The 16,642-nt window shown below is 35.4% G+C and overlaps 1 protein-coding gene across 1 annotated transcript in view; it reads left to right on the top strand.

The window, feature by feature from the left end:
* Positions 1-7,565: 7,565 nt before the first annotated feature.
* LOC126473950 (DNA cross-link repair 1A protein-like) overlaps positions 7,566-16,642 on the top strand; it is a 62,912-nt gene continuing 53,835 nt past the window's right edge. Inside the window, exons 1-2 of the mRNA XM_050101312.1 lie at positions 7,566-8,060; positions 15,039-16,126. Of these exons, the coding sequence (XP_049957269.1) occupies positions 7,682-8,060; positions 15,039-16,126 (1,467 nt within the window). The 5' untranslated portion in view covers positions 7,566-7,681. The remainder of the gene's footprint in view (positions 8,061-15,038; positions 16,127-16,642) is intronic.

Genomic DNA, 16,642 nt, shown 5'->3' with positions numbered 1-16,642 from the left:
CTTGACCAACAGCTAACACTCATTAACATTAAACTGTAAACACGAAACTTCAAATGAACCCAGTACAACATGTTACACTCCGCACATACATATACACCACATGAGGGCACCATCAAACACAACAACACGACATTTACCAAAACAATCAACTAAAAAAATCCGCACCGTAATGACATCACACACAACAACACTGTTACGTCATGGATTGAAACAGACAGGTAGGATCAGATGTTTCTGTTGAACCGAGCAAGTTGCCAATCTGTGCACCATGTTGAAATCTTGTCACTGACTGAATATCACTGACTAAATATTTAAGCAGCTTCTCTCAGATAATACTTCAATATAGATAATAGCATTAACAGGAGTCAGATTGCATCATACAGCCTCCATTTAAACAGTGTTTAACAGAAAGTAATCAGAAACTGCCAGTTCATCTTCGCCAAAGCAGTTACAATCCCATTAGTATGCAGTATCAGTTATCTTTATTAAACCAGAACATTCTGGGACTTAGAAATAAAGTTGATGAACTACTCATTTGTATCGATGAAATGAATTCATCTAACCAAATTGACATAATCTGCCTCTCTGAACATCAAGTGACCATTGATATAGATATGTTAGACATTTCAGGATTTAAGCTAGCTTCCCACTTCTGCAGAGTAGATATGGATGGAGGAGGAGTTGCCACATTTATCAAAAACTGCCATAAATTCAAGAACATTGACATTAATAAATTCTGTTTAGAGCAGCATCTAGAAGCATGTGCAACAGAAGTAGAGTTCCATAAGAGATCCTATATAATAATAACTATTTACCGAGCCCCTGCAGGAAATTATAATCTATTCTTAGATCATCTAGAAGCTCTTTTGGGTTATTTAACAGCAAGAAACAAAGAAATTTTGATTGCTGGTGACTTTAATACAGATTTTCTAATGCAATCTTCCAGTAAACATTCACTGCAGTTAGTAATGTTGTCTTTCAATCTAACTCACACTGTAAACTTTCCAACTAGGATCACTAAATCCTCAAGGACGGCCATTGATAACATTTTTATAGACAAATCAAAGGAACAAAATCATATCATAAAACCTGTTATAAATGGACTATCAGATCATGACATGCAGCTCCTTGTTTTAGATGTAAATTCTAAGCAGATTATCAAGACTGCTAGATCTGAGTACAAGAGAGTAGTCAATCAACCAAAAATTGAGTGTTTTAGAAAACTGCTCAAAGATATGAAATGGAAAGACGTTTATAGTGCTCATGACATGAATGAAAAATATAACACATTCATGAACAGTGTCAGTACCATGTTTGAAAACTGTTTTCCTCTAAAAGTTACTCAAATTAAACGGAAGTCTATAATAAAACCATGGATTACACAAGGAATACAGATTTCCTGTAAGACAAAAAGGAAAATGTATTTGTCGACCAAGAATAGCTCCAATGCTGATGATTTAGCTAAATACAAGGAATACTGTAAAACATTAAAAAAAGTAATTCAAATGTCTAAACAAATGCACTATGAGAAGAAGATAGCAATGTCAGGGAACAAAATAAAAACAATATGGGATATAGTGAAAGAGCAGACTGGTAGAACCAGAAAGGAACAGGAGCAAATAGCACTAAGGGTAGATGACACATTAGTAACTGATGGGCATAGTGTGGCAAATCTATTTAACAAGTACTTTATATCCGTTACTGATAGAATGAGACTTTCAGGATCAGTAAATAATGCCCTTGAATATCTGAAACTAGCCTTCACAAATAGCTTCAAGTACATGAATATATCACTCACTTCACCAAAAGAAATAACGTCCATAATAAAATCTTTAAAAACAAAGCATTCTAGTGGGTACGATGAAATATCAACAAAGTTAATTAAGGCATGTTCTTGTGAGTTTAGTACAATTCTAAGTTACTTGTGTAACCAGTCAATTATAACTGGGACATTTCCTGACTGGCTAAAATATGCAGATGTTAAGCCTCTATTCAAGACAGGGGATAAAGAGATAACATCAAACTACAGACCGATTTCACTTTTGCCAGCGTTCTCAAAAATTTTAGAAAAAGTAATGTACAGGCAGCTGCTCAACCATCTGACCACAAATAACATATTATCAAGAACACAGTTTGGATTTCTGAAGGGTTCTGATATCGAGAATGCTATTTACACCTACAGTGAAAATGTACTTAATTCATTAAATAACAAATTACAAGCAGCAGGTATTTTCTGTGATTTGTCAAAGGCATTTGATTGTGTGAACCACAACATCCTTTTAAGTAAATTAGAATTCTATGGTGTCACGGGCAGTGCTGCAAAATGGTTCAAGTCATACCTCACTAACAGGAAACAAAGGCTGTCAGTGCAAGGGACTAGTGAATTAAGTCATCAGTCATCATCAGAATGGGAAGAAATTACGTGTGGTGTCCCACAAGGATCCATCTTAGGGCCATTGCTTTTTCTTGTGTACATTAATGATCTCTCATCAGTTACACTGCCAGAAGCAGAGTTCGTTTTGTTTGCAGATGACACAAGTATTGCAATAAATAGTATGTCAAGTGTAGTTCTAGAAATATTTGCTAATGATATTTTCATGGATATTAATAAATGGTTTAAAGCCAACTCACTGACATTAAACTTCGAAAAGACTCACTATATGCAATTCAGAACCTGTTAGAGATTTCCACACAGCATATGCATAAAATACGAAGAAGAGCAGATAGAAGAGGTTGACAGTCTTAAATTCCTTGGATTACAACTTGATAATAAATTCAGTTGGGAAGAGCACACCACAGAACTGCAGAAATGCCTTAACAAATCTGTATTTGCAATTCGAGTGTTAGCAGACATAGGCGACATAAAAATGTAAAAGCTTGCATACTTTGCCTACTTTCATTCCATAATGTCATATGGTATAATATTTTGGGGTAACTCTTCAAGTCAAACAAACATTTTCAGAGTCCAAAAGCGTGTGATACGCATTATTTGTGGAGTAAATTCACGGACGTCCTGTAGAAACCTCTTCAAAGAACTGAGTATACTAACTACTGCCTCTCAGTATATTTACTCATTAATGAAATTTGTCCTAAATAATATATCTCTTTTTCCAACAAACAGCTCAGTTCATACGTACAATACCAGGAACAAAAATGATCTGCACAAGGACTTAAAAGCACTTACTTTAGTTCAAAAAGGGGTTCACTACTCAGGAACACTCATCTTCAATAATTTGCCAGTAAACATAAAAAATTTAGTCACAAATAAAGATCAGTTTAAAAGGAACCTGAAAGACTTACTAGTGGCCAACTCCTTCTACACCATTGACGAATTTTTTAATAGAAACAAATGATGTATTGTATAGATTCATACTATTAGTATTGTTATTTCAGCTTAAAAAAATAAAAAATAAAAAAATTGACATGTTCCACATCCACGAGGATCTCCTCAGCACGGATCTATGGAACGAAAACTAATCTAATCTAATCTAATTATCTTCAAAAAGCCTGATTTTGCTGTTAATATTGCCTGCAAGGTCATTAATATTCAACATGAACTGCAAGGGTCCCAGCACACTTTCCTGAAGTCTGATGATGACTCTCCATCCAAGATAACATCCTGCGTCCTCCCTGACAAAAAGTCCTCAATCTAGTCACAAATTGCACTTGATACCTCATATCATCGTACTTTTGACAAAAACCGTAGTTGTGATACTGACTCAAATACTTTTTGGTAATCAAGAAACACTGCAACTACGTCGTTGCCTTGATCCAAAGCTTTCAGTATCTCATGTGAGAAAAGTGCGAATTGGGTTCACATGACCGATGTTTTCGAAAACCATGTTGGTTGGCGCTGAGGTCATTCTGTTCAAGATACCTCATTATGCTTCAGCTCGGCATATGCTCTAAGATTCTACAACAAATTCATGTTAAGGATATTGGACGATAATTTTGTAGGTCACTTCTACTGCCCTTCTTGTAGATGGGTGTGATCTGGGCATGGTTTTTTGTTCGAGTATTCTACGATAAATTATAGTGAGAAAAGGGGCTAACTCCGCATCGGGAAGTAAGCAGTTCTCAGTCTACAGTATCTTCAAGGGGGCAGCTTTGCGATCTGGGACGATTACCACCCAAGTGAGGAGGCTATTTCTGCAGACGACGACTATGTAAATATAAACTGACGAATACGCGAGAGTATCCTGCATGCTCTTCAGTTGTTGTCAGCTTAACTAGACAGACACTCTTTTCTGGGAATAATTTACCGGGGATTAAAATGGGGTCGACGCACACTCTTATCTCCAAGTTAACCCGTGGTTAGCCTACTCCTGTAGCTGGATTTATCGCGAGTTTGTACAACTGGCCGTAAGAGGCTTATCTTTGTGTGCATGGAGTAGAGCCCCATACAACTCTGTCACAAATATTTGGATGTTTATATCCTAGTGCGTGCAAAGATCGTAAAGAGATGGATAAATCACATGGTAGAAAATGGCCCTTCTGGTTGATACATTTCTACTGCTAACTTCATGTCTGTAGTAAGGCTATTTGTATCACGGATGGTAACTCATATTCACAGTATGGCACTGGGCTAAGCAAACTGACGTGACAGACAGTGTGAATACATCCTTATGTGATGGTGGCGTCGCGTGGCGTGACGTAATGATCTAGTGCAAAATTTAAAGATGTTGTAGCAGGTTCTTCACCAGTGGAAGCTATGGAACTGAGCGATAAATGAAGCAAAAGACTTCTTGGTATCATTAAAGAAGAAACTGCAGAAACTACAAAGTACGAAAATCCTCATCTTTTCAATACCATTTCGGCATGATTTTCCACCCTAGTCTTGTGTGAATGTTGAAGTGAGAAGAGTAAATGAAGTAATGAAGAAAATTTGTAAATACTTTAAAAATGTCTGTTTTTTAAAGATAACTAACTTAGGTACAAGATTCCACACTGCTAATACTCTCCATCTGAATCAACTCGGAAAGAGGTATGTGAGTAATGAAATCATAAAAGTAGCCAATGATTTAGGCATAGCAAGAATCGATAGCTCTGAGTCAATACCACTTATATTTAGGGAAAGCTCTTTTTTAGAGGTAGCAAAGAAGGGCCGAGACTAACAGGTTTGCCCAGATTCACACTGGATGACCAGATTAAAGATAAGAATAATATAATAAATGTCGGTAACACTACAGAGAAATATAGCAGTAATGATTGCCCCCATAAAAAAAATTACTCACAAATTTTTTGACTTTCAAGATAGATCATTTCAGTATTGAAAGTATAAGTGGAAATCACGTAATTTTAAACGAATTTGTAAATGAAAACTTATTTGATGCATTATGATTAAGTGAGCACTGGTGTAAAGGAAAATAATATCTTTTCATGTACTAAATGATTTCCACTTAGCATACAGCTTTAGCATAGTGCAGCAATTTCATGGGTGTGTATCAATTTACATTAAGAAAGGATTAATAAATTGTAGTAATGAACTAGATCTAGAATTTCTGTGCAGTGAGATACATTTTGAACTCACAAGTGTACTTCTGGATCATTTAAAAATTGCTATTGTATCTCTTTATAGAACACCAGATGGAAGTCCATTAATATTTTTGGAAAAACTTTAGGCTTTACTAAATTTCCTTCTTAGTCCTCAGTGGAAGAAATATAGTATGGTGATTGGTGGTGACATCAATGCCACATTTGATGTAAACAAAGATATGCACACCGTAAATGAATTTAAAAACCTGTTACGACAATTCAGTTTCATTTTTACGAACTGCAAACCCACAAGACAGTCTGCTGTATCACGACAACATATTTACAAATGTCAATAGAGAGTTACTGTCTCCAGATGTAGCTGTCTTTGATTTCTCGGACCATGACTCAGTTTGGATAAAAATAGGTACAGATAGGCCTAATGAGGACTATAAGGAGTTTAAAGAGCCTAATCACAAGACCAATAATGCAAGAAAAATTGTCTACTTTCATGGTCTCACTCAGTAATTATGACTGGTCACATGTTGTTGTTGTTATGGTCTTCAGTCCTGAGACTAGTTTGATGCAGCTCTCCTTGCTACCTTTTGTGATATTAGCAAAGCCTTCGATTGTGTGGAGCACATTTCACTCCTCAACAAACTAGTTTATTATGGAATCACAAACAGTGAAGTTGACAACATTTTCGACTCTTTCTTCAGCAACCGTAAACAAATTGTTTGTATTGGTAAACAGAGATCACAGCCAGCTGAAGTTAAGTGTGGTGTGCCACAAGCCTCAGTATTAGGACCTCTGCTATCTATCCTAATGAGAAACGATCTACCATCTTAGATAAATACTCACTCCATTCTCTATGTAAATGATACCACTTTTTTCAATATCAGCTCAGACACGGATATGCTCCAAACTGTGGTAAATGACACAATATCACAAGCATCAGTCTGGTTTCGAGCTAATGGGTTCCTGCTTAATGAGAGTAAAACTCAAAAGATTGTATTTAGTTTAAGAGATCTGCCAGACTTCTTGGATGGTGTTAAGTTCTTAGGTATTGTTGTACATAGTAAATTGACTTGGGAGCCACATATTAAATACATAAATGCAAGGCTGTCTAGAGTAGTGTATTTGTTAAAGAATTTAAAAAACCATGTACCTGCGGCCTATGTAAGATCGGCCTACTCTACTTTTTTTCAAAGCATTGTATCTCATGGGCTTTTAATTTGGGACAATAGCTCACACATTCAGGACATTTTGGTACTTAAGAAGAAAGGAATTCGAATTATCACATACAGTGATAAATTGGCCCACTGCAAACCACTGTTTATCAACTTAAAAATATTAACTGTTATAAACATGTATATTTACACTGCCCTACTGCATATAAAGAGCAACTTATAAGAACACTAGTGTAGAAGAGATGTACGCTCTTATGGAACCAGAAATAGTAGCCATCTTGACATACCTTACTACAGGGACCGATGGCCTCGTAGTTTGGTCCCTTCTCCCGCCTTTAAATCAACCAGATTTACTACAGATTTACTACATATTATCCAAGTCAATGAACAGCTACGAAGTGGTGGGTATGAATATGTTTAACAAACTGCCACTAGAATGGGAAGAAGCTCCATTTGATTTATTTACAGACAAATCATACAGTTGGTTAGCTGCAAATCCTTTCTACTCACTTCAGGAATTTTATGATTGTAAAATATCATAGTGGCACCGGGTTGGAGAGTGCAGCATAATTTCTTTAACTGAGTAATTTGTGATGCAATGTTTTCATATTATTTCATTTTAAATATAGTATTTTATGGAAAACCAATAGTGACATAGTGATCTTCAACCCATGTCTATATGCTGTGTAACTTTTATAGCTTGTATATATGTAACTTGACTTTGTCAATTGCTGTAATAGCTGAACTACAATAAGATTTCATTCAATTCAATTCAATTCATACGTTCAATTCAATTCAATTCAGTATGATTTGGTCTGTCCATAATCGATTATGAGATTAATAACGATTAATCGATTAATTGCAATGTATCGCCCATCACATTTTCTGTGTTCAAATCTTCAAAACAAAACATGAAGCGCCGAAGCGGGTTGTGCAAGTAGTGTGGTATTGACAATATTTATGTTGTGGGGTGTATATACTTATGCAACGAAATCGTTTCCTAATTTTTGGCTTCCCAAATGAAGATTCTATTTACATCAATGAGTGACGATTTATCTGAAGACTTTGTTTCATTTGCGAGGGCGTCTCAGTTGCAATCGAGCCCAATTCGTAAGGATGTAACAAGAACTAAGCTTTCTTTTTCACAGCAGAAAGTTCGCAGGCGACTGAAAGCTTCGAAAAGCACTCATGACACTGCAGATGCGAAATTTTCCGATATTGCTAAGGAACTAGACAAAAACTTGCAGAAGGGGTGTAAAAAGAACCGTGCACAAAAGAGACAGACACCGGATGACGAGCAGCAGTTTTGTCCGCTGTGCCAGATGCCTTTGTCGTCACTAAATATTTTGCCAGAAGTTCATGTTAGTGCATGCTCAGTGGTTTGGGATGATCTCAGAGGTAAGTTTTACAATTGCCCTCTAAATGTAATAAGATCGAGAAACTTATTTATTATAAGAGTGGCAATCAGTGTTTTCACTGTTCAAGATAATTTATCTTACAAATCTTGCAGAATCCTTGGGTTTGAAAATGTAAAGAAGAATATATCAATCATTTAACATTACTACGTATACAGTCTCAAAGTAAAACGGAAAATTGTTGTTCCAGAATGATTTTTTTCTGCCCCAAATTGTCGCTAATCATACACGTTTCACAGAAACAGATGTTTTGAATTATCATTTACAATAATAATTCTTGTATAGTTACGTCATATATTTCAGATCTGGGTCATTCCACATCAAATCACCCAATAAAAAATAAATTTTACACCCACCTCCTTACATTTTCATGAAATTTGGCTCAAATGGTTCTAATACTATCCTGACAACACCTGCAAAATTTTTTTTGCTCTATCTCTTATAGGTTTTTTTTTATAAATTTTTTATGTTTTGTGTTTTCCGAACCTTCCGAAATGGTAAATTTAATTTGTGTTCAAAACTTTAAAATTGCTTATCTTTAAAACTCTTCTAGATAACATCATGAATTTTTGCAGCAAGTTTATTATACATATTTGAAGATAAAAATGGTACTGTTAAAATATATTTTCTATGAGAAAAATATATATATGTATTTTTTTCTTTTCTTTTTTTTAACGGATGTTTTGTTTTATAAGAATTGCAATATTTAGAGTCTTAGACCTGATAGAGTGCTCAAATTTGTTTTAATTTACTCTTAAACATATAGGCTACTTGATAAAACAAAAATAATGATGGCTTTTTAACATGTTTATTAATTATAGTAGATTACATTAGAATTATGTACAAAGATTGTGTACTTACGACACATGTGTATAACCCAACTGATTGCTTGAAACATTGAAGTTTTTGAGTAATTTTGTCTTTTTAATAAACATTAATGCTGATTCAACTTGTTTTTCCACTTCATCCAAGAGCTTTCAGTTCTTTTGATACAGTCTTTATTGAAGTAATACATTCTTCCAGTGCCGCTTGAGTGAGGTGCGTCTACTACACAGACTATGTGCTCCAAAGGCACTATGCAAGAATCTTCTCTTTCAGGCCAATAAAATGATGCAGCTGGTCCTGAAGGATGTAGAAATAGAATTTCTGCATCTTCTTCATCATTGAATATTGTTTTTACCAGTCCAAAGTACCAGTTACCATCATAATTTACAGCCACATAGCTATTTATGGATGGTTCAACACGAACCCAATCAGAAGATGAATGGAAAGAAAAGAGTAAGGAGGGTTTTACACTATCTGTAGTCCTTCTAATTTCAAGGTTGGTTGTTGGAAGTGGTTTGAAGTTATGAAAACTTGTTGTTCCAGGAATGGTTCGGGTTGCTGAAAAACGGTTTTCTAGTTTTAACCGTAGCAAATCAGCTTCTTTTTTGTCAATAAAGTGAAAATGAACACACATCGATTACTGTCATTATTTGTTCTTTGTCTGAAAGCTGTAGACTAGCTTTCCTTAAAATTCTTTTAATAGTTCCTCCTAGGCCATAACAAATTGACTTCCCATGACTTGTTGCAAAAAAAGAGTGTTGAGCCTTCAAATTAAAGTCTCTCAAGTGTTCAGTCAAATTTTTAAAACTGTTTCTATTTTTGTACTGCCCAGCACAACCATCTGTAAAGTAGTGAACTGAGTCAATGTCAGTATGATGTGATGACAGCCACTTTGTAATTTCTCTTTGTACAAAGTTAACAAAACCAGTATCACGTTCTTGGTCATCACTAATAAAACATTGGTTGGAAACAAAAACATTGTTTTCCTCATTTCCTAGAAAAACTCCAACTGGGTGTAGAGTACAACCACCTCTATTCCAGTGGTAACTTTGGATCTCATTTTGTATAACGAAGGAATAATTTTCACTGAAACCCATCACAATAATTGCTGTTTTGGGTGATGGGTCTTCTTTCAATCTTTTAAAGGCTGCTGATTGGGATTTTGCTATAAACGAGTGTGTGGTGAGCTTTTCCAATGACCTAACCAATAAAGAAATGTAGTCTTCAACACTGATACGACTGTTTGATCATTTCTGCCCTGTCTGTGTTAACCCACTGACTGATTACAATTTCTTCTTCTAAATCATAATCTTCACTTAGTTTTTCAGATAAGTACTCAGTTAGTGCAGTATTTGCAGTACAGCTGTTGCAATGACGTAGCATGCAGTTTTGGTTTTCCGTGTTGCACACAAGCATCTTAATTAGGTCTTTATAAGATTCTTCAATTTTCACAGCATCCAGTAATAGTTTAACATTTTGGTGGATACTGCATACACATACAGTGTGTGTGCCTGCAGCACCAGCAAGGATACACCATTTAGGTCTCAAGAAACAAAATTTTGAAAATCCTACTTCTACCTCGGGATTCTCCCATTAGAAAGAATAATAGAGTTCTCTCAAGTTACACAAAATGAGTCTTTTTTGCATGTACACATTTTTTTGAACACTTACTTTGTCTTTTGTTCCAGGTAGCACTCTGGAACTTTCATCCTTTTCATAAAAATCTGTTACAAGTCTTACTGTATTTTCAGAAAGAGTTTTACCTTTTTTTGGACCAGGAGTTTCCAAAATACCCTTTTCGGATTTTAGCTTTCTAGCTTGTCGCACCATGTACTCACTTACATTAAATTCCTTCATCACTTTATTTTGACTCCAAGAATCTGGAGCCAAGGTGAGAATCTGGATTTTTCTAGACCTCCCAACAGATGAAATCTTCTCTTTCATAAGAGAAATCATCACATCAAAATCCTTTGCTTTCTCAACCACACTTGTATCTTCTTTGTCATCATCAGAACTTGGTGCATCATATTTTAATGCTTTTGAAACCGCCTTTTTTGCAGTCTTTTCAATACTGCTAACCTTCCTTTTAAAATAAGACCCTTTACTTTGTTCTGACAAACCATGAAGATCTATCAGTGTTAAACCTAAATTATCAAGAGCAATGTTTGTTTGTACGAGGGATTCATTTCTGGATTCCTGTGATTCTAATTCAACCATGACTTCATCATCTGTTTCACTTTCATTGACTTCAACTCTTTATTTTTCCTGACAAAAGTTACGGCATGTTGAGCAAAACTTTTGTCCAGGTTTTATGCTAATATTTTTTGTCAGTAATTGTTTAGAAAGATCCAAGCCTACACTTCTCAATGATTTTTTGATGGGCTTTTTGTGTTTTTTTAGTGGGTCTACACATGTTGTTTGATACTTTTCAAAAACGTTTAAAAATTAGTAGCTGTGTTATGAACATATATTCTTAAATTCACACAGATTAATTCCAGATTGTAAGTGGATCAAATCTTTTTCTTCCTCGCTCCATTCAGATACCGGCTGTAACTGTTTTGAAGGTGTGTAGGTTGTTTGGAAACAGTCAGATTTTTTAAATAACCCTACGCTACAGGTTTGAATATCTGACATACTGATTTCACTTTTGGTCTGATTACTGTTCTGGTTACTTTTATAGGATATTGGAAAAGAATCTCTGTAAACTAAGTAACAGTACTTACTGAAAGTTCGAATAAACTTAATAAAATACTATCCAAGCACTATTTAACACTGTAATAATTTTTTACTTCAAATCACAGGAGTAACAAAACAAAATCCAAGCGTACATTGTTACTCGAAGAAGACAAAAACTTATTTTCGGTGTCTAAGTCACTTTGTACTTTTTATTTTTAAAATATAATTAATATTATATTAAAAATTAGATAACTATTAAACAGGTTAAAAAGTCAACATAATTTTTCTTTTATCTAATAGCCTATACAATTAAGAGTATTTTAAAACAAATTTGAGCTTTCTATCAGGTCTGAGACTCTAGATATTGCAGTTTTTGTAAAACTAAACATCCGTTAGCTAAAAAAAACATGTAAATTTTTATTCATTTGGAAGGTTTTAATATATCTTTATGGTAATTTTTTTAACATTTAGATATAATACACAAACTTATTCCAAAATTTCATACTGATATCTTGAGTATTCTTTAATATACAAATTTTTTTAGTTGTGAGGACACGTTTAAGTTACGATTTCCGACTGCTGAAACAACGCCAAATCTAAAAACTTTAAAAATTTATTAAAAAAAAACTATAAGAGATAGAGCAAAAAAATTTTACAAGTGCTTTCAGGATGATAAAAGAAGTAATTGTACCAAGTTTCATCAAAATCTGACATGGTTGGTGTCAAGGCCTGGGTGACTTGACATGGAATGACCCATTTCTGAAATGCTATGGCAGATAACTGAAAAGCTTATGACACATCAAGTTACCTTCTATTAGGAATATGTTTGTGGTTGCCATGGCCTTGTGGAAGGAACTATCCTACCATTTGCCTGAACTGATTTAGGAAAACTAAATCAAGATGACCATAATTGACATGGCGTTAATCCTCCATCGCCCTGAATCTGAGAGCAATGTCTTGATAAATGCAGTCACCGGCTTTGACTATGGACATAATGTTAATGGGTCTGCGACATCACAATTTGGTGTGTGCACTTGCAGTTTTGTTGTTACTTGCGAAAGCCAATGAACGTGGGGGGAAAAAAAAGAAAGAAAAAAAAACTGGTTGTGATGGCAGATTGAATCTTGGTTTAGTGTGAGGTGTAGGTTAGGTTGGAAGGTGGAGCTTGATTGTGAGTTGGCCAAGCCAACAAGTGTAAAACTGAAAAGACCTGGTTGTGGTGACAAACTGAGCTCTAACTTCACCCATTTGAAAAAATCGCCTTTGACATCATGTGATAGTTGCCATGTTGGCTACACCGTTGATCACAAGTTTCCTGTGTCACTTTTTGTATTAGATGATACCCAGTGTGAAGATTGGAACAAGGTTCTGTAACAACATAACAAGTTTGTTATACATTGTTCATGTAGTACACATATGACACATGTTAGATGTGGAACTAGTTATTTCATTAATGTATCCAACCATACTCCAAAGAGACTATATTTTTTGTAAACCTTTCTTCTTTTATATTCCATCATTATAATCATTCAGTGGGCTGTTGTGTGTGTACTGACAGTTTTAAAACCTCAAAAACACCTCTGATTGTTCTGATGTATGGTATATGTAAACAGTATACTAGAAAATACATGCCAGAGTTTTTTGTACTAGATAACAAAACACCTCTGCATTTCCCATGTGATTTATTCACTTATCAAGCAAAATTTATTAAACGTAGAATGCACTTTGCCCACAGTGGATTATGTCCAAAAGTAGTAATGGCTGAAATGTGGGAGTAATGCAAGTAATGAAGAGAGTAGAAACAGTTACAAAACCATGTAATGAAGATGTTAAGTAGCTGATAAAGCACAGAAAAAAGAAGCTTAACATCATAGCTCAGTGTTCAAAATATGTGTTGTTCTTAATAGTAAGAAGCTCTACATCTCCATATCCTCTACCTCCAATACACCCCTCTCCTCCCTTCCGCAACACAGTGTCCTAGGAGGAATGGTCAATATTCATGGAGATAACAGGAACGATCATTGAAAGCAATAAATTTGAGGAAACATGGGCTCCAAAATGCATACCTGAAGAGAGATCTCTGATGTTTTGAAACAAATCTCTTCTGCTGTTAGCTTTCCTTTCTGTATTTTGAGAGGTGATAGTATGGACCAAAACAAGGGAAAACTGCCCAGTAACTATTGGCTCTAAAGTGCATATCTTAAGAGGTATGAGCACTTGTTTATCTTCACTCATGTGAAATATCTCTTAATATATGCATTTTAGAGCCCATGTTTACTAGATTTTTCAGAATAAAATTCAGTCATCAGTTGCAAATATGTTTTTATTATGCTTTACCAGTTTTGATTTCGGAATAAAATTAAGTCGTAAGATGCAAATATATTTTAAATACGCTTTACGGTTACCAGTAAAATGTAATAAAAATACATTTGCAACTGACTGAATAGAATGAGTGGTATTCTTGGCTGAGTTGAATGTGGAAGAGGGGGGGGGGGGGGGGGGGGAGGTAAGAGCAGCAGCGAAGGTGCTAAGGTGAAAGAGAGACAGCAGGCAAAGAGAGATGGAAAACGGTGTAAGAGAATGCTCAGTCTCATCACAGCAGGAGTAGTGTTAAATTGATCATGGAGATAAATTGGAAGAGTTGTTGAGGACCAGGGTAGAAAGATATTTTTGAGATATGTGCGTGGGTCAGGCTCCTTATACTAGAAAATGTACTAAAATGGAAAAGGTTTGGGGGCCAGAGGGAAGTAAGCAGTGTGTGTGAGATGAACGATAGGATAAAACTCCTTGTAGTCCCTCTTCTTATTCCCTTCTCCCCCCAAACCTCACCACCACCACCACCACACACACACACACACACACACACACACACACGTTTCTTACCTCTCTCCATTCACACTTTGGTTTCATTGTTTAGGAGCATTGGATCCCTTACACACTTTGCTCTTTTCTTGATGGTCTCCTGAATTATACCACCTCCGTACTTCCATGAACAATTTTCATTTTCCTGCATCACAGTGGTCCCTTTTTTCTAGTGATGATTTGCTACATCGTCCTATGGACGTATTCTATGTGTACATTTCCACCATTACAGAAGAAATTGAAGGCACGCCATTTTTAAGACTCTTTAGTTTTGTCTAAATCCTCGGGTGGTGTCCTTTTTGCTTGGACCCAAGCTTTCTGAATGTACTACCTAATAATAAAATAAATTTCAGAGTTTTGGATTTATTTTGTTCATATTGAACAGATGAATGATTGCCAATTGTTCGTTTGCTTAATGTGAATATCCATTTCATACTTGTTTGTTGTTCCAAAATACTTAATGGCAGAAATGGATATCGATATTGTGAAATTTCAGTCACTATATTAACTTTAAACTTTTTTGTTTGCTTGTTTTCAGTTAGTCAAGTCCTAATGTATCAACCTGTTGATACCATCCCTTTGTTTTACTCTTTTTCAGAATGTCCCCAAGGAAAGGAGTGTAATGAAACAAGCATTTTTCACTTTAAAGACTTCTCCCACAAATTATTGGCAGAAATTCGAGCAACTGTCATTGACTACAATCGTCACCCATCGAAAGATGATTTGTGCGATGTGGGCAGAAGTCAGTTGTTGGACAATAAGAGGATAATATCAGAGACCAGTACTGAGAGTTCTTTAGATTTATTTTCGGATGAGGGAGATGAAGGAGGCTGTATTAAGAAAACAACTTATCAAGCTGCCTGTGTAAATACTGCTTCAGATGGGAGGAAAGAAGTATCAGTTTCTTCTTCATCACAGTCAACATATTTTGAAGCTGATGTTGATGATAACGGCAATGTGGATACTAGTGAATCAGTAGCAGATTTTAACAAAACAAATCATACAAAAAGTATCTCATCCAAGCATTCTGAAGGAAATAGCTCTACTAAAGTGCCCTCAGAACGATTTATACACCATAATGCCCTAACAACTAGCAGAACAGATGTTTTTTCGGGTTCTGATGAATCGTCCAAATCTGTTTCAATTCTCAAAGTTTCTTCGCCTGTTGAACAACTTTCCAAAAACCCATTCAAAGTTAAAAAGCCTAGTAACATCTTAAGAAACTTGAGTGGTGGTAAGAACAATCAGTTTTCAGGTAATCTGGAAGATAGTCAGTCAGTGGAAGCTGCATCGGTGGATACCGAAAAAGAAATTTCAGCTTGCGACAGTTCCAATAGTCTGAAATCAAATACAGTGGGCCTGAGCTGTGATGAAGACAGTGATAGCTCTGCAAGAACTGATAAAACAGAAATTTTTGTTCAGAAAAGTCTTCAGTTTAAAGGTAGCATTAAATTTAAAGGCAAATGTGACAGTGCTGATACCACCAATCTTAAAAGCCCAGTTAAGTCTAAGACTATTCCATGCAATTGTGTTCATGGAATCACTTCTGAAGTACCTTCTGTAGAAATGGAGATTAATTCACCAAAGAAGTCCCTAGTAAGTCCTGTCAAAGTTCATCTTACTTACAACAAAACTGGGTGGCAAGGTCTTGGCATTGATACTGTCCCTGGAGCTTTACTTGATGAGGTAAGACAACATTTCTGACAAACAAATCTCAGTTTTGTTATTTTTAGACCGATCGAGAAACTAAAATAGTGTGTGTGGGCATGAAACTGATGCGCATTACCATAAAACTGTGTGTGTGGTAACTTAATTATGTGTTAGTTTGTTGTATTACTGTGGTTTTATGCTTTTTGTGACTATTCTTTGCTCATTATGAAACACTGATATCTCTAGTTAATTGCACTGTGTACATGTACATTAGTAAACCATTCACCCTCATGGAATTTATTCGAGTTAAGTCAGGTTTCAGTTTTGCTGCAATCCAGCTCATTTGTGATATAAAATATATTATTGGGAAGTAATTAAAATGTGACAAGTGACAGTATGTAGTATAAGGAAACAAAAGAAATTATAAAGAATAATATACTCAGACGAGTAGAAGACTTGAGCATACTCAAGTGATAAACAGTATTTGCTAAAACAAAATACCACTGTCTTCATGAAATTCACTAGATTGTTGTGCATCATGCTGGCAGCTAC

This window comes from Schistocerca serialis, chromosome 4 (assembly GCF_023864345.2).
Source record: "Schistocerca serialis cubense isolate TAMUIC-IGC-003099 chromosome 4, iqSchSeri2.2, whole genome shotgun sequence".
NCBI lineage: Eukaryota > Metazoa > Arthropoda > Insecta > Orthoptera > Acrididae > Schistocerca > Schistocerca serialis.
The sequence above is the reverse complement of the archived record's forward strand: the minus strand, read 5'-3'. Positions and strand labels throughout refer to the sequence as shown.